Source organism: Etheostoma spectabile, chromosome 23 (assembly GCF_008692095.1).
Source record: "Etheostoma spectabile isolate EspeVRDwgs_2016 chromosome 23, UIUC_Espe_1.0, whole genome shotgun sequence".
Classification (NCBI taxonomy): Eukaryota; Metazoa; Chordata; class Actinopteri; order Perciformes; family Percidae; genus Etheostoma; species Etheostoma spectabile.
This window is the reverse complement of record NC_045755.1, coordinates 3076817-3096083: the sequence shown is the minus strand read 5'-3', so window position 1 is coordinate 3096083 and position 19267 is coordinate 3076817. Positions and strand designations below refer to the sequence as shown.

The 19267-nt window shown below is 41.4% G+C and overlaps 1 protein-coding gene across 1 annotated transcript in view; it reads right to left on the bottom strand.

The window, feature by feature from the left end:
- ptprz1b (protein tyrosine phosphatase receptor type Z1b) overlaps window positions 1-19267 on the bottom strand; it is a 100282-nt gene that overhangs the window by 28835 nt on the left and 52180 nt on the right. The window contains 1 exon segment of the mRNA XM_032505780.1: window positions 6818-6997. Within this exon segment, the coding sequence (XP_032361671.1) occupies window positions 6818-6997 (180 nt within the window).

Sequence of the window (19267 nt, the reverse complement as noted above, 5' to 3'; positions counted from 1 at the left end):
CCTTCCGTTAAGTGCTAAAATTCATTGAAAAAGCGTTTTTTCTACAACTTAGCCATTCCTGTCACTAAACAACAGTTTTGTTACCTTTCAGTCGGGTTTCCGACCACACCCAGCACTGAGCGGCTCTCGTCAAAGTTTTAATGACATCCCCCCTTAACACAAATAGTGGCAAAATTGCAATCTTAGTACTACTTGATCTCAGTGCTGCATTTGACACACGGTCGACCACGACATATTACTAAACCGATTGGAAAACTGGGGGGACTTTCTGGCTCAGTACAAACTGGTTTGAAACCTACTTACAGAATAGGGATTACTTGTGACAATAGGTAATTATACATACCGAGCATACAAATATGACGTGGGGAGTTCCCCAAGGCTCTATTCTGGGGGGGCTCTTCTGTTAAACTTACATGCTCCCACTGGCCCAGATTATGTAGAAACAACAAAGGAAGGACCATAGTTATGCGGACGACACCAAATTTAAATAACCTTATCGCCAGGGGACTATAGTCCAATACAAAAACTGACAAGTGCATCGAACAAATTAACGGCTGTGTGCCAGAACTTTCTGAAATAAATGAAGGAAAAACTGAGGTGGTTGTTTTTGGAGCAAAGAGAGGAACGATTAAAAGTCTGCGCTCAGCTTCAAACAACAATGTTAAAAAAAACAGACAAAGCCAGAAATCTTGGTGTAGTCATGGACTCAGACCTGAACTTTAACAGCACATTAAGACAATTACAAAGTCAGCCTACTATCACCTTAAGAATATATCAAGGGTTAAAGGACTTATGTGTCAACAAGGATTTGGAAAAACTTGTCATGCCTTTATCTTCAGTAGACTTGACTACTGTAACGGTGTCTCTACAGGTCTCCTAAAAAAATCAATCAGACAGCTGTAGCTGATTCAGAACGCTTCAAAGTACTTGTAGTTTTAAATCACTTAACGGTTTAGTCCAAAATATATTTCTGATCTGCTACTACACTATGACCCCCCAGACCTCTAGGTCATCTGGGAAGGTCTACTTTCTGTCCCCAGAGTCAGAACTAAACAGGGTGAAGCAGCTTTCAGTTTCTATGCTCCTCATATTGGAATAAACTGCCGAAAACTGTGTAGATCCGCTGCTACTCTCTGTTCTTTAAATCAAGGTGAAGACCTCTCTTTTTGATGCTGCCTTTCTTAAAAATGCTCATTTCTTTAAATTTTAGCTGACTGTAACTTTATTTTGTGTTTTATTCTATTTGTTTTTAAACTGTCTATCATGTGTTTTACCGGTTTTTAATGTTATGATTTTAACTATTTTACTTGTGTTTTATCTGTTTAACTGATTTTGTGTAAAGCCCTTTGAATTGCCCTGTTGTGAAATGTGCTATACAAATAAAGCTGCCTGCCTTGCTACGTTTGGGGGCTTTTGCTTGAATAAAAAGACTTTGGTTCCACTATTCAGCGTGGCATTTGCCCTTGGCCCTCAGGCTCTAAAGCTTTGTCCAAATCTAGGATTTTTTGCCTAAGCAACTGGCGAGATGGTGGCAAAGCAGTAACTAAACATTTCTTCAACAATGGCACAGATGCTGGAAATTAATAGCCCACAGTTCCTTGTTTACACATCAGATGCTACAGAGAAACATTACCATTTATATAAAGTTGTTTTTGGCAACCTGATATATGTTAATCCAATATCCACTCTCCTTAAGCTCTGTTTTGGTCTCTACCAACCCCTGGGGGAAAATGTATATCTTTAGCTGCTAAACAGTCTGCTATGTCCAAGCTAGGTCGCTAACTTTTTCTGCCTGCCATTTGGGGCTGGGTAGGTAAGCGTACAGTGAGTCTTTAGAGATTTTTGATGAAGGAGACTCCCATGCTACCAAACAGTAAAGCTGCAGGCCAAAAAAAAAAAAAAAACAATGCTGAAAGATGTCTAAAAACGCTGCATAGAGGTAAGGGGACCAGAAGATCTGGGTGATTATCACATGGTGTAAATTGTGTATACTGTATATAAGCCATTACAAGACATTACTTTTCCTCAAGTCCACTTTACCTCTTTATAATGCCTGTTGAGAAGGTGAACTTCAAGTGACGACATGTGTTACGTTACCAACAGGATGCAACATTCAGTTTGGCGAGACTGTGCAGACCATATGTTAGTCTTATAATATCATGGCTGGCTTTGAAATACCTGTTTTAACGCAATTTGCTCTGAGTTTACAGGAGACACATTGATTTTAAGACATTCATGTATGGAGGACACACACAAATCGTTTCTGTTGCCATTTACAACTCTGCGTCTTGACATTGATTGTCTTCTTTCTCCAAATGACATCGATACTGCTGTCCCTCTGGTTACCTTTCTCAATTCCTGGTCTCTCCGTCCTCTTTCAATGCTGACTCTTTCTCCTTTTAATCCTCACTACTTACTTCTCTCTTTAGCCTCTGAGTTGTGACTCATATTTTGTTTGCTTCTGAAAAGTAAAGCTATTTCCACATCTAGGGATTAAGATGTTGTGTTAACAGAAACTGGAATAATGTCAAAATCACTTCCATAGATGAATCTAACACTGTGTCTTCCACTCGGCGTGCTGCTTTGATATGTGTTGTCTGGGATTAAAGGAAAAAGATAAATCCTAAATGTCACTCATTTTCATACAGTGAAGCAGCTTAGGGTTTGATTTCCTGCAGGGTGGACATGGTAAAAGGCTTCCACAGCTGTACGACATGTAAAAAAGTTCAACTTGGGGTAAAGGTTTTGGTCAAGGCCAAATTATGCTTGGAATTCCTGTGGCTAAAGGCTTTATCTCAAGTAGAAAACCAGGGGCGGCAGGAAAGGCACATAAAGGGAAGGAGGAACATCAATTTACCAGCCTTCCCGTGTTGTGGATGGTGCTGGACTCTGCGGTGAGTTTGTCCCAGCCTTCTAGCTGGAGATTCTGGTACTGCAGCGGACCTGGGTAAACATCTGTCGATGTCCACAGGAGATTGCCGGGCACTGTTACAGGGCGGGTACTTTTTCACCAGTTGTGTGCGGTTCAGGGCCCCTGGATTTAATAGACAGAGGGGGGAATAATGAAGGGACAAAAATGTTCAAGGATTGCTGAAAATGTCAAAACTCCCTGAAAGCTCGTAAAATCCTTTCCTTTTCATCTGCTGTCAACAGAAAATAGGGAAGCTCAGCTGTGTTGAGTTGGAGAAACAACCCCGTCTAGATTTGCCCTCTGGATTCCCTCTTAAAGAAAAAAATGAGAGCGAGAGAGTCTACCAATTACCTAGGATACTTAAAAGACTTAAAAGCTGTCATGACTTATGGATGTTGAAATGGTTCACAAGAGCCCAATAATATTACTGCAAAATAAATTAAGAAGTGGTTAATCAGTTCAGCTCTAACGAGAGCAGACGGTCAAACATGACTGGTTGGCCTCAGGTCACGTTTTTACTAGCACTCTGTCTGTGTGTGTCTGGTGTGTGTCTGTGGTGTGTCCTTTGTGTGTGTGTTGGCTCATGCTTGAGTGGGATGTTCTCTTGTTGTTTGTGAACTGCTCTGCACAGCATGATTCTTGTTTAAACGTATTGTTGTTGTGTGTGTGCATGTATTTGGTGTGTTTTAACAAGGCTGTGATTTTCACATGAATAATGTAAAAGAATATGGACAACCAGCATCAGGACAAGCAAAAATTGCAGACAATTTTTGCATCTCCAAAAAAAAAGCCAAAGTGGCGATCTTCTCTTTCAGTGCGAAGAACACACAATTTAGCACAAATCATGCTAAATATCACCAGCTCTGGCTTGAAAATTGCTGTGCAATATTTATGTGCACCTGTCTGAATCTACAATTGGAGGTGAATATATTCATGACTGCATGTCACACTCTGTATTCAATCTATCCCCTGTATGTGGGGGTGTGTGTGTGTGCTTTTGTGGGTGTCACCCCTCTTGCTTCCCCGGCTGCTCACATTGTTACGCCTGTGTGTATGGAGTGTTTCCTGGCAAGGTGTGGTTTTATCCACTGTTGGCGCAGGCACCCGCCACCACAGCACTGAGACGGCTCTCGTCAAAGTTTTTAATGACATCCACCTTAACACAAATAGTGGCAAAATTGCAATCTTAGTACTACTTGATCTCAGTGCTGCATTTGACACGGTCGACCACGACATATTACTAACCGATTGGAAAACTGGTAGACTTTCTGCGCTCAGTACTATGGTTTGAAACCTACTTACAGAATAGGGATTACTTTGTGACAATAGGTAATTATACATCCGAGCATACAAATATGACGTGTGTTCTGGGGCCTCTTCTGTTTAACATCTACATGCTCCCACTGGCCCAGATTATGTAGAACAACAAAGTAAGTTACCATAGTTATGCGGACGACACACAAATTTACATAACCTTATCGCCAGGGGACTTAGTCCAATACAAAAACTGACTAAGTGCATCGAACAAATTAACGGCTGGATGTGCCAGAACTTTCTGAAATTAAATGAAGGAAAAACTGAGGTGTTGTTTTTGAGCAAGAGAGGAACGATTAAAAGTCTGCGCTCAGCTTCAAACAACAATGTTAAAAACAGACAAAGCCGAAATCTTGGTGTAGTCATGGACTCAGACCTGAACTTTAACAGCCACATTAAGACAATTACAAGTCAGCCTACTATCACCTTAAGAATATATCAAGGGTTAAGGACTTATGTGTCAACATGATTTTGGAAAAACTTGTCCATGCCTTTATCTTCAGTAGACTTGACTACTGTAACGGTGTCTCTACAGGTCTCCCTAAAAAATCAATCAGACAGCTGTAGCTGATTCAGAACGCTTCAAAGTACTCTTGCTAGTTTATAAATCACTTAACGGTTTAGTTCCAAAATATATTTCTGATCTGCTACTACACTATGACCCCCCCAGACCTCTCAGGTCATCTGGGACAGGTCTACTTTCTGTCCCCAGAGTCAGAACTAAACAGGGTGAAGCAGCTTTCAGTTTCTATGCTCCTCATATCTGGAATAAACTGCCAGAAACCTGTAGATCCGCTGCTACTCTCAGTTCTTTTAAATCAAGGCTGAAGACCTTTCTTTTTGATGCTGCCTTTCTTTAAATGACTGCTCATTTCTTTAAATTTCTTATGCTGCACTGTAACTTTTATTCTTGTGTTTTATGTTTCTATTTGTTTTTAACCGTCTATTCATGTGTTTTACCGGTTTTTAATGCTTATGATTTTTAACTGTTTTTACTTGTGTTTTATCTGTTTAACTGATTTTGTGTAAAGCCCTTTGAATTGCCCTGTTGCTGAAATGTGCTATACAAATAAAGCTGCCTTGCCTTGCCTACGTTTGGGGGCTTTGCTTGAATAAAAAGACTTTTGGTCTCCACTATTCAGCTGTGGCATTTGCCGCTTGGCCATCAGGCTCTAAAGCTTTGTCCAAATCTAGGATTTTCTGCCTCTAAGCAACTGGCGAGATGGTGGCAAGCAGTAACTTAAAATATTTCTTCAACAATGGCACAGATGCTGGAAATTAATAGCCCACAGTTCCTTGTTTACACATCCAGATGCTACAGAGCAACATTACCATTTATATAAAGTTGTTTCTGGCAACCTGATATATGTTAATCCAATATCCACTCTCCTTTAAGCTCTGTTTTGGTCTCTACCAACCCCTGGGGGAAATATGTATATCTTTAGCTGCTAAACAGTCTGCTATGTCCAACAGCTAGTCGCTAACTTTTTCTGCCTGCCATTTGGGGCTGGGTAGGTAACGTACAGTGAGTCTTTAGAGATTTTTGATGAAGAGAGACTCCCATGCTTACCTAAACAGTAAAGCTGCAGGCCAAAAAAAAAAAAAACAATGCTGAAAGATGCTAAAACGCTGCATAGAGGTAAGGGGACCAGAAGATCTGGGTGATTATTCAATGGTGTAAATTGTGTATACTGTATATAAGCCATTACAAGACATTACTATTTCCTCAAGTCCACTTTACCTCTTTATATTTGCCTGTTGGAGCCACGTGTGAACTTCAAGTGACGACATGTGTTACGTTACAACAGGATGCAACATTCAGTTTGGCGAGACTGTGCAGACCATATGTTAGTCTTATAATATCATGGCTGGCTTTGAAATACCTGTTTTAACGCAATTTTGCTCTGAGTTTACAGAGAACGACATTGATTTTAAGACCATTCATGTATGGAGGACACACACACATCGTTTCTGTTGCTCATTTACAACTCTGCGTCTTGACATTGATTGTCCTTCTTTCTCCACATGATACATCGATACTGCTGTCCCTCTGGTTACCTTTCTCTCAATTCCTTGGTCTCTCCGTCCTCTTTCAATGTCTGACTCTTTCTCCTTTTAATCCTCACTACTTACTTCTCTCTTTAGCCTCTGAGTTGTGACTCATATTTTGTTTGCTTCTGAAAAGTAAAGCTTATTTCCACATCTAGGGATTAAGATGTTGTGTTATACAGAACTGGAATAATGTCAAAATCACTTCCATAGATTGAATCTACTACACTGTGTCTTCCACCTCTGGCTGCTGCTTTGATATGTGCTTGTCTGGGATTAAAAGGAAAAAGATAAATCCTAAATGTCACTCATTTTTCAATACAAGTGAAGCAGCTTAGGGTTTGATTTCCTGCAGGGTGACATGGTAAATATGGCTTCCACAGCTTGTACTAGACATGTAAAAAAGTTCAACTTGGGGTAAAGGTTTTGGTCAAGGCCAAATTATGCTTGGAATTCCTGTGGCTAAAGACTTTATATCTCAAGTAAGAAAACCAGGGTCGGCAGGAAAGGCACATAAAGAGGAATGGAGGAACATCAATTTACCAGCCTTCCCGTTGTTGTGGATGGTGCTGGACTCTGCGGTGAGTTTGTCCCAGCCTTCTAGCTGTAGATTCTGGTACTGCAGCCGGACCTGGGTAAACATCTCGTCGATGTCCACAGGAGATTGCCGGGCACTGTTACAGGGCGGGTACTTCTTTCCCCAGTTGTGCTGGTTCAGGGCCCCTGTATTTAATAGACAGAGGGGGGAATAAATGAAGGGACAAACATGTTCAAGGATTGCTGAAAATGTCAAACTCCCTGAAAGCTCGTAAAATCCTTTTCCTTTTCATCTGCTGTCAACAGAAAATCGGGAAGCTCAGCTGTGTTGAGTTGGAGAAACAACCCCGTCTAGATTTGCCTCTCTGGATTTCCCCTCTTAAAGAAAAAATCTGAGAGCGAGAGAGTCTACCAATTACCTAGGATACTTAAAATGACTTAAAAGCTGTCATGACTTATGGATGTTGAAATGGTTCACCAAGAGCCCAATAATATTACTGCAAAATAAATTAAGAAGTGTGTTAAATCAGTTCAGCTCTAACGAGAGCAGACGGTCAAACATGACTGGTTGGCCTCAGGTCACGTTTTTACCTAGCACTCTGTCTGTGTGTGTCTGTGTGTGTGTCTGTGTGTGTGTCCTTTGTGTGTGTGTTGGCTCATGCTTGAGTGGATGTCTCATATGTTGTTTGTGAACTGCTCTGCACAGCATGAATTCTGTTTAAACGTATTGTTGTTGTGTGTGTGCATGTATTTGTGTGTTTTAACAAGGCTGTGATTTTCACATGAATAATGTAAAAGAATATGAACAGCAGCATCAGGACAAGCAAAAATTGCAGACAATTTTTTGCATCTCCAAAAAAAAGCCAAAGTGGCGATCTTCTCTTTCAGTGCGAAGAACACATCAATTTAGCACAAATCATATGCTAAATATCACCAGCTCTGGCTTGAAAATTGCTGTGCATTATTTATGTGCACATGTCTGAATCTACAATTGGAGGTGAATATATTCATGACTGCATGTCACACTCTGTATTCACATCTACTCCCATGTATGTAGTGTGTGCATGTGTGTGTGTGTGTGTGTAAAATATTGATTCAGATGTCCATGTTACGTGTGTACTGAACAGCAGTTTATATATATTTTTGGGCAAGCAAGAACAACTCCTTGTCTTTGCATGAGCAAATATGTTTTTCCACTACTGTGCATGCATTCATCCTCTCTTCCCCTTCAGCCATTTCCTCCACATACAGAGTAAACCTGCCTCATCTGCATTTATTATGCTGACTAATAATTCTAAGTTAAAATCATAATAGAGGAAAACTGACAAAGAATGCAATGTACAGACGAGATTATACCAGAAATAAAGATTAGGATATGCTACTCAGCAATATGATTAAGAACTTGGTTTGATTTCAGGGGGGAATAACAATGTTTACGTCTACTCAATATATGAAGAAAAAGTCAATGTATATCATTATACAAACTACACTTTTTACAAGTCATAGGATAGGTTTTTAACAAGACGGTGCAGCTGAGTTTTACTTTGATCCACAAGCATCATTCTGTCTCTCTTAATGCCACATTTTGTAAAGATGGGGGGGAAAAAAAATCACTTTATCTGTGCAGACTAAGGACTTAATGGAAATGCATCATTGGACGTTTCTTATACAGTGCTTTGTTACTTGTGTTTGTGTGTGTGTTTCACAGTATACAGTAAAGACAATGGGTCTAATGAGGTCAGAGCAGATGGTTTAACTGTAACTGGTCACACATGACTTAACAGGTATTAGCTTTACATTCCTTGCTTTGTATGTGTGAGTGAGTGAGTGAGTGAGTGAGTGAGTGAGTGAGTGAGAGAGAGAGAGAGAGAGAGAGAGAGAGAGAGAGAGAGAGAGAGAGAGAGAGAGAGAGAGAGCTTGTTTAGCCCAAGTTTAACTAAATCCATTATATCTCAGTTGTATTGCTGCCTGGTAAATTCACTGTGTTCCACCTAGCTTTTGGACACAGTTGTAGGAACATTCAGTCTGCTCTTTGACTGTCTGTGAGATGTGAAAATGGGAAAAAAACACAACACAATTCCAACATTATAGCTTGAAAGGGGTATTCACACAAAAAACAAACTGTTCTGATTCATAGATTACAGTCCAAATGTACACATAAAAGACTCCAAAAGGACTGTTTTTTCTTAGCAACTAAAGGTGCTTTCAAACCTGGGCTGTTTGGTCGTTTTAACCAAACCCTGGAGCGATTCGTAGGATAGTCCGATTTGTTTGGTGCGAAAGCACATGCTGGTGCAGACCAAACATACAAACTCTGGCCACTTAAAAATGAGGGTCTCGGTTTGCTTCCAAGTGCACTACAGTTCTGTTCACTTTATGTGAGAACGTGATCTGACCCAGATATAGGAAGTGAACCAAATACAAGTGCATTTACTAGCCTGTAATTCAAATGAATTCTGCCTTGCACACAACTTGCAGACCTACATTTGATAGGGATAATAACTTTCAAATTGATAATTTATTATGACCTTACTATTCATTGTCTGTGTGACAACAAGTCATACTGTCTCCTTCAATCTCTGTCTTGTCAGCTGCTCATTTTGTTGGCCTTCTTCTAAAGTATTAGAAACATTTATTTCTGAGACCAGGAAGTGTCGGCTAGTTTCACTTGGATATTGTGTCCAATAGACTAGCGACTGTGTGACGTATGTTTACATTATTTGGTGCGTTTGACAAAGTGCAGTGTGAATGCTAACCAAACCAAATGAAAAATGCAACAATGTTGCAACTTCACCCCCGAATCCGCCGATTCTACCAAAACTACAGGAGTGAAAGTGCCCTTAGACACTTACTACGGCCTCCTGTTAGGGCTGAACATTTTGGGGAAAATTCGAATTGCAATTTTTCTGCCAGATATTGCAATTCTGATTCCATTTGTGTTTTCTTTTTTAAAGTTTAGCTAAAGTTCAGCATTCACTATTTAACATATAAAACACGTCATGGAGCAATATAACATCCGACACCATCAAAACTGCCCTATATTCTTATGCAAGGATGAGAACATGGATATGAACTGCCAGATATAAGTGTTTTTCTTTCTTAACATTTGGTTTAACATTTGGTTCAACAAAAAATGTTGATCCAAATGTTACTGGTATTTTCCACCAAGCGCATCTGCGCTGTGTTCCGGAGGCAGCTAGATATAAACACGTGATTGTTCTGTAAAGTACTTGTAGAGACAATAACATCTGCGAGACGCTCCCGGCGTGGTATGGCACTTGGTGGAAGACAAAATCGTACCCGAAGCCGTAATGCTGCACAGATGCGCCCAGTGGAAAATGGTTGTTACACCAAACACCACCAAATTCAACTAAATATTGCATCTAGGGCTGTCCTCAACTAAAGAAGTTCTTAGTTGACTAACACTTACATAATTTTAATCGATTATTGATTAGTTGATTTAATCGACAGAGCTGTGCGCTTTGAGACTAGAAAAGCACAATATAAATGTAGATAAATAACCATCTGTAAAACTGAGTTTATATAAGTTTTGTGCTTTTAGCAAAGCTGATTCTTGTAGAATAATTGTTATAAATTGAATCACTGTATGTTTTATTGAACCTCTCGTCAGTTTCACTTTTCTATTTTGACCTTCATTTATCCTCTATAAGTGCTATTACAGTATTAATATTATTTTTTGATGAGTGCTAGTGCTGTCCATGTGTGCGTGCTGGTGAAATGACAGAGGGTTTGGTGATGAGTCGATTCCCACATCAGGCCCCTGCAGCCGCATCCGTCAGCATCATAACACACACACACACACACACACACACACACACACACACACACACACACACACAGAATTAATCTTCTGATATAGTGCTACCATGGCAACAAGTAGCCGACAGGTCGAAGAAAAGGAATTTACAAAAATCCCCTAAAGCTAGAGTTTCCCTGTCTTCATTTAAAACCATAAACACACACGTGTGTGGACACGCTCACGCATTCAGTCAAGAAGGAACGAATGATTAAATATGGAAATGACATTTCATATCTCTGAGTTTCACTTGCTTTAACAGTATTCCCAGGATAAAGTATGCTGATGCTGCCAGTGTACCCAATGTTGTAGAATCCACATGGGAGACTTTTAAAAGCAGAGTCTGCAATTGTGATGAAAAATTATTAACAGTATTATGTTTTGCTTGTTGCTCTTGTCCTTTTTTCCTCTCCCTCTATATCTGAATGAACACAAATTTTAACAAACAAAAGATAATATCACACACCATAAAATATATATTCAAGTTATTTCTGCATTCTGCATTATGTACAGCCGCTTGGGATTGAATGCATGCTCATTTTTAAAGGGCTAAAGCTGAAAATAAACACATTTTACATTATGATTTGTTTACATTTTTTTACATTTAAGTCATTTTTATCTATGAACTAAAGCTGTGACACCGCAAAAGACAGAGTAGAGATGTCTGTAAAGTTTCTGATGAAACTCGGTGTTCTGCAGCAGCTCATAGACCAGTCAGCTATAAAGCGGTCAAGACAGAAACCATTTACACCTGATGCTGCTCTTTCTACCACAACAAGCCGATCATTTCAGCTCACACCTTACAGTCCTCGAGGGAAGGGAGTTGAGACAAGATGAGAGAGTGCCTCGAGGACAAAGAGAAGAAAAGAGATACAGCAGCAGGGGACACAAATGTACGGTACAAGTGCAGAGAGGAGGTGATACACAAAAGACTGAAGAGGAGAAGGAAAAGAAAAATGAATTGATGAAAAAAATAGGTGTTTGGAGACGAGGAGGAGGACAGAGAGAGGACACAAGAAGGCGAGTGAAAGTGAAACTGTCTCTCTCTCTCTCTCTTCCTGCCTAGTGCCTACGCTAACACCAATTAGGCTCCCTTGGATCGCATGCACACACACACACACACACACACAAACACACGCATGAACACACACACACACGCACGCACGCACGCACAAAGAGACAGAGACACACACACACACACACACACACACACACACACAGAGCTGATTTCCCCCTCAGTGAAAAGGTTCTGCACTGCTGAGCGAGCTAACGGTTCAGAAAACATGCAGCATTATTAAATTGAATAATGTAGGTTTTACTTTTTTTGGGGGGGGGGAGGCTGTCTGCTCCACTGCACTGCTGGCAAAAATAGCTGAATATGTATCAAATATTAAAAGCAAAAAAAACTGCTGCTGGCGAAGGTCAACCCACTGCGGTTCTATTGGCTCTGGCTGGCAGGAGAACCACAAGCAGCTAAATGCTTTAAGCTCCTTTCATGCAAAAAGGGCCCTCCATTTCCAGAAAGGTTCTACATGTACCCATTCTTTGACTTAAGATACGTACTATACATTACTTTAGAATAACTGATTTGCGACATTGTCCATTAATCTATTAATTCTTTGTCAATTAACTGATCACTCATTTACTACATAGAATCGTCATAGTCGTCAGATTCATTTACCATATAATCAGTAACATAATGAAACTAGAGGGAGTCAGGGCAGTACAGCCTGATCCGGCAGGGGAGAGTTCTAGCCCGACCAGGCTGCTCTCTTTACCCTGTCTCTCGTAGTTATGCTGTTATAGTTTTAGACTGCCGGGGGACTTCCTTTGACACACTGAGCTTCTCTCTCCTCTCTCTTTCCATCTGTGTGCATCCATGTCCCAGAAATGCTTGTTACTAACCTAGCTCTGGGGAGTTATTCCCCAGAGTCCTTATGTTCTTGTTCGCCCAGCATGTTTCCTTGGATTAGGGAGGCTCCAAAATCATGGTTGCAGCTGTCGCAGTGGTCCTGCTACACGTCCTGCGATGCCCTGTTACATCCTGCTACGCTCTGTGGTGTCCTGCTACGTCCTGCTGTGCCATGAACTACAAACTACTACTTCTAGTCACTGTTCCATTATCTTGACTGTTTTATTGCCACTATTCATGACACACCCAACCGGCCCGTCAGACACCGCAGGGGACTGTCCTTTCGCCCTTCCTCTTCACCATCTACACCACAGACTTCAACTACCACACAGAGTCCTGCCATCTTCAGAGTTTTCTGATGACTCTGCTTGGTTGGATGTATCAGCGAGGGGGACGAGGCTGAGTCAGAGCTGTGGTGGGGGACTTTGTCACATGGAGTGAGCTGAACCATCTCCTCATCAACGTGACAAGACCAAGGAGCTGGTGGTGGGTCTAAGGAGAGCCAAGGCAGCAGTGAGCCCTGTTTCCATCCAGGGGGTCAGTATGGACATTGTGGAGGACTACAAATACCTGGGAGTGCACTAGACAATAAACTGGACTGGGCCAAGAACACCAAGCCCTCAGGAAGGGCCAAAGCCTCTCTACTTTCTGAGGAGGCTGAGGTCCTTCAACATCTGCAGGAAGATGCTGAGGATTTTTTTTATGAGTCTGTGGTGGCCGTGCTATCCTCGTTGTTGTTGCATGCTGGGGCAGCAGCTGAGGGTAGCAGACGCCAACAGACTCAATAAACTGATTCGCAAGGCCAGTGACGTTGTGGGGTGGATCTGGACTCTCTGTCGGTGTGGTCAGATAGGAGGACGTAGTCCAACTCATGCCATCTTGGACAATGTCTCACACCCACTCCATGGCTTGCTGCTCAATCACAGGAGCACTTTCAGTGACAGACCTCTTCTCCCAAAATGCACCACAGAGCGCCACAGAAGTCATTCCTGCCTGTGGCCATCAAACTTTATAACTCCTCCCTCTAAGTGTCTGACACACAGACACTTAGAGGGTTGAAACTGACAATATATCTGTTTGTGCAATAACACTGGCTTGTAATGTGTGCAATACTCAACTGCTACTATTATTATTAATTCGTGTGCCGAGTTGCTGCAATAGCAGCACTCGGCACAATGACATTATTGCCCACTTTATTATATTATTCCGCCTGTTTTTTGTCCCACTACTAGTCCCAAAGCGTTGCCAACACGCGCACACATTACACCGAAATGTGGGTATTGACGGGAATGGCGGGCTATGACTTTTCAACAAGATTTGCCGCGTGGTTTTACCGAAATCGGCAAAAATACGGCCAAAATGTCCCATAGACATGAATGGAAATGTTCGGAAAGGTTCAACATCGCTCAAAACTCCCTCTCTTGGGACCGGCTGCATCGCCATACTTTAACGTAGAAACATGATTAAAAGTTTAACCCCGAAGACAAGACTGGGCTTTATGGCGAATGGGCGTTTCAGATATCAAGCACGGTTTCTCCCAAATCCCAGTTTACGTATCGTCCCGTTTTCAGACCGCTCAGATTTTCTATGTTTGTGATGTGGCGGATTGTTCAGAGCTAAGTGGGGGACAGAGTGAGGGCCTGCGGTACGGATTTCTGGAAGTTTCCCGAACAAATTGCTCTCTCTCCTCCAGTTTTAACTCTTCAGACTTCATTATTGGTCAGAATGTAGGGAATCTTGTTCCGGTCGCAGACATGTAACTATGGAGTTCTGTCGGACTTAAATTGTTGGCTTGTGATCTACCAACTGTCGACAGAAACCATGAAAAAACCATGCATGGAGTCCATTCAATGATTTTTTTTTTCCCCAAACAAATTGCTCTCTCTCCTCCAGTTTTTAATTCTTTAGACATCATAGTTGGTGAGATGTAGGAATCTTTGCCGATCGCAGACAGTAACTATGGAGTCTATCGGATAAATTTCGCGCTAGGCTCACCACTGCAGATATAGACATTGAAAGAAAGACTCTGGCCCGTACTCTGAGAAAATCACCATAGCAACAGGTTCTGTTTCTGAGAGACAGAGGGAGGGGCTGCAGGACATGCTCTGAAACAACAAATGTCTCTCTCCCTCCAGTTTATTCTTCAGACATAAGTTTTGGTCGAAATGTAGGAAATCTTGTTCGGTCGCAGACATGTAACTATGGAGTCTATCGGACTTAAATTGTTTGCTGTGATCTACCCCTGTCGCGAGAAATCATGAGAAAACCATGCATGGAGTCTGATTCAATGATTTTTTTCTCCAAACAAATTGCTCTTTCTCCTCCAGTTTTACATCTTTATCCATCATAGTTGGTCAACATGTAGAAAATCTTGTGCCGATCACAGACATGTAACTATGGAGTCTATCGGAGTAAAACTTCCGCGCTGGCTCACCACTGCAGATCAACAACATTGGAAAAAAAATCTGGCTCCCTCTCGTGACGAATCACCATAGCAACAGTTTCTGATGTTGAGAGACAGAGGGAGGGGTGCAGGACGATGCTCTCTGAAACAAACAACTGCTCTCTCTCCTCCAGTTTTAATTCTTCAGACATAATTCGGGTCAAAATGTAGGTAATCTTTTTCCGTCGCAGACATGTAACTATGGAGTCTATCAGACTTAAAGTTTTCACGCTAGGGAACCAACTGCCAATACAACACATTGAAAACGGCTCAGACACACACACCCCTATCTGACCCTGTTCCCTGGCGCCATGTTACCAACTGACTCCTAACTGATGTTTCCATTGTGTGTGGGGTTTGGATGGCCCCCATAGCAGGCACACTGATAAAATTTCTGCGGAATTTTCAGTTATTATTATTATTATTATTATTATTATTACTTTTCACCATTGCAACACCTTTTATGTTATTTATGTAAATACTGTATCAAAGGTCAAGGTCAAAGTTTATATATATGCACATTTACAAACAGTCACTACCGCCCCAAAGTGCTGTACATTATAAAGTATCATAATATACCTTTAACTATGTAAATATCCAGACTCCTTATATTTCTTTATTTCTTTATTTATATTTCTTATATTTCTAATATCTGAGCAACTTTAACACAGAGTTTCCCTTCGGGGATCAATAAAGTATTTCTGATTCTGATTCTAACCAAGAGCCTGGGTCTGACCCAGGTTTCTTCCTAAAAGGGAGTTTTTCCTCGCCACTGTCGTACTAGGGGAATTACTAGAATTGTTGGGACCTTGTAAATTATAGAGTGTGGTCTAGACCTACTCTATCTGTAAAGTGTCTTGAGATAACTCATGTTATGAATTGATACTATAAATAAAATATAATGCAATGTACAATCCAAAACCCAAAGATGTTCAAATTATAATGACATAAAAAGGGGATAGTACCAAATCTGCCAACGGGCGAAATCCTGCCTAATAAATCCCCACTCAATTAATCAATCAGCATATTATTAAAACACTGTAAACACAAATAAGGAAGCCTCCAGCAGCCTCTAGAATAGACCTTTTTTCACGGCAGACATAGTGACATGTCACAGCGGGAAAGGCACAGGTGTAATTGATAATCCTAATTGAAGCTCCATGGCATTTAGTTGTCCCTGTCCCAGGGCTCTGGTATTGTGCTTGCTGGCTCTGTGGTACAGATACCCAAATGCATCCAAATGGAATGCAGCCACTGCAAATGTTATCAGTAACACCTGTGTTTCTCCTGCTATGATGAGTCAAAATGTATGATGTTAAAAAAAATGTCTTTTGAGAGTGCAAATAATTTTGGACAATATGTTTATACTGTATATAACATACACATGTACGCTGTATGTCTAGATGCAACAGATCTCTCTAGTCTCTGAAACCTGAATTTTCAATAGTAGATTTACTATGAGAGAGGATTTGTGCCATGCGTTTGAATCAGTGTCTTAGTTTGCAGTAAAACTCTTTGATTAAAACAGAGCAGAGGCCTGAGCAGAGAATGAAGAATTGTTCCTTTGTGTGAGAAGAGACTTCATTTTTATTCTGCAAATCAATGTCTATAAGACATATATGACTGTATTCATGGGCGTGAGCATGGGGGCAAGCGTGCACACACACACACACACACACACACACACACACACACACACACAGACAGACAGACTGACAAAGGAGTGAGCCTGAGGCTGACATGATCTAAGATACCAAATGAATCTATTATGAATGGCAAGAAAGGGCTACACACGCACGTACGCACACACAGCGAAATCTACTATGTTAATGATGATGGAGTGCCACACACATCAGCAGCCAGTGTATCTGACAATCAGACCTGTCAGATTATGCAAAAAGAAAAAAACTCGGGGTATGAATCAGAGTCCCCGTATGCTCCTCATGTGATCTCTGACGGCTCCGTCTAGACGTGTGAATAAGAAAAGGTTTTCTCTGGAGCAAGAGACCAGCTCATGGAGTCACTTAGTTAAATATTAAACAAAGGCAGGCTGGCTCTCTGAACCAATTTACTGCGTATCTGAACCTACTATAAAATGAAAAAAATTAAACAATTTTTTTTTTACCTTAGCCGATGAGTACATGTTTGTATTATTTACAGCACAATCAGCCAACCTGTGACTGTCATGGAAGACAGATTAGACAGCTCACACGGTTACCCTGGCCGGGTCGCCAAAGTGCAGACATCGCAGCCACTGAACTCATTAACCCAGCTACATACTGGTGCGAGGGAAAAACAAGGAAAGCAAACGGGGGACAGAGATTGCGTTTTTGTGACTAAAGAGAAACACAAACCTCTGCATCATTACCTCATGTCTCCCACAAGGCTCATGCAGCAGCCACACAGACAGAGCAACAACTGGAGCAGAAGAGAAGCCAGCCTCAAGTATTTGGTGACTAAGAAGGCAGTTTGAGAACACAGTGGGGTGGTGGATGCAAACATGCATGTACACCATGATGTACACAGGAAAAGAGACAACAGACACATGAGATGAGAGAAGATCAACAGCTAGCTGGTTGGGAGACAGAAAACTGGGATCAGGGCTTCAGTCTTCCCTTTTTGTCACAGTGGAAAAGCCTCTAAACAGCTCAGGGGACACTGCAGGTCTCTAATTAAAATTGTGATAATAAAAAACAACCCCTGCGAGCAATTGTAGCTATTCAAGTCAATGCTTGAAATTCCAACAGCTGCGCCACGGCGCGTCCCGTGAAGAAGCTCTTTGCGCCACTTGCGCCCCAGGTCTGTATTCACGCGAGCCGTGGGCAGTTCAGCCAGGCAGGAAGGGTCACAGCAACAGTATGCAGTCAATTTACCCAAATACACCCCCCAATGTTGTATATGTTTCCTCTACAACACCATGAACAATGAGAGATTCATTAGACAGATCTTTTTTATGAATACAACGCCAGAAAAGAGAAGGCATGGAGTTTAACTGTAGGAGTGCTTAGAGTGGAAGGTAGATACCAGCTTAATAAACACACGATTGTGAAGTACTTGTAGGGACGCTAAAACCTGCCAGTCGGGCGGGCAAGATGCTCCGCTTCTGAGATGCTCCCGGTGTGGCGGAGGACTTACCAAAACCGGAACGCAGCACAGACGAGCCCAACGGAAAATTGGGCTTAAGGACTTTCAACAGATTACCAGAAATGAATTCTACAAAAAATATTGAATCAAACAAACGGCATCGTACCCCACTATGGAGTGAAGATATCTATCTAGCTTTGATGTGTTCATATGACAATGTGTTAATTGAAACATTCTGCTGTCTGCTGGATAGATAGCATAAGTAAGTTTATTAGAGACTATTTGCTATAAATAATAAAAACCAGCTGCCTGCTGTTGCTGGAACCAAAGTTCATGAGAGCTGTGAGAGTGAACCTAAACAATGAAAGCCACTTATTTTTACATTAAATCATTTGAGCAATTGTTAATATAAAAATATTGCTTACTGCAGCTTTGGGGTCTAGATTATCACTGTCAGGATTATTCTAATCACATGTAATTACTTTTCATACTGTATGCATACAGCGTTTGGGTCAGTCCTTTCATCACATAGGTGACAAACGGACTTTAGCAGGATCTTCATATCGAAAATAGCACCGCGTCGAAAAAAACTGCATGGGGCTGTGTGGAAGGTGGCATCTAGCTTTACCGCTGAGTAGACAAAACATGATCCAGGAAGGCCAGCTCCATGAAACCAAAAGCTTATCAAAACCCAAAGCCCAACCATGGCATGGCGCGGACTGTACTATGAGACAGGATTTAACAACTTTCTGCATCTTTTATCCTCCGTCTCAACGATCGTGAGGTAAACAGAAGAATCCCGTTACAATGTAATCTATCAGGAATCTGCGCAGTTTCCCACGCCATTATAAGGTTGAGGTGCAGCACCCAAGCTGCTTTGGGCAGCACCTAAGCTTAATGAATGGAGAATCAATGTGAGTATCAAAACTAACTAATAGGCTTTCCTCAGATCTAATGATTGTAGTCTGCCCCCAGTGGATTTCTTTAACAAGTTTTGTCTTTAAGCTTTTGGAGTTATTTATTTAACATCTGCTCTGGCTTTTTCAACGTTTTAGACACAGAGATAGGCATAATAACTGTCCAAATTGATGTGAATTGCATACATATTTTTTCCTGAGAGAGGACCCCTAAACCCTAAAATACGTGCCCTGAGTCCGCCACAAACCACACAACACACACACTGCGTATACGATTGGAAAA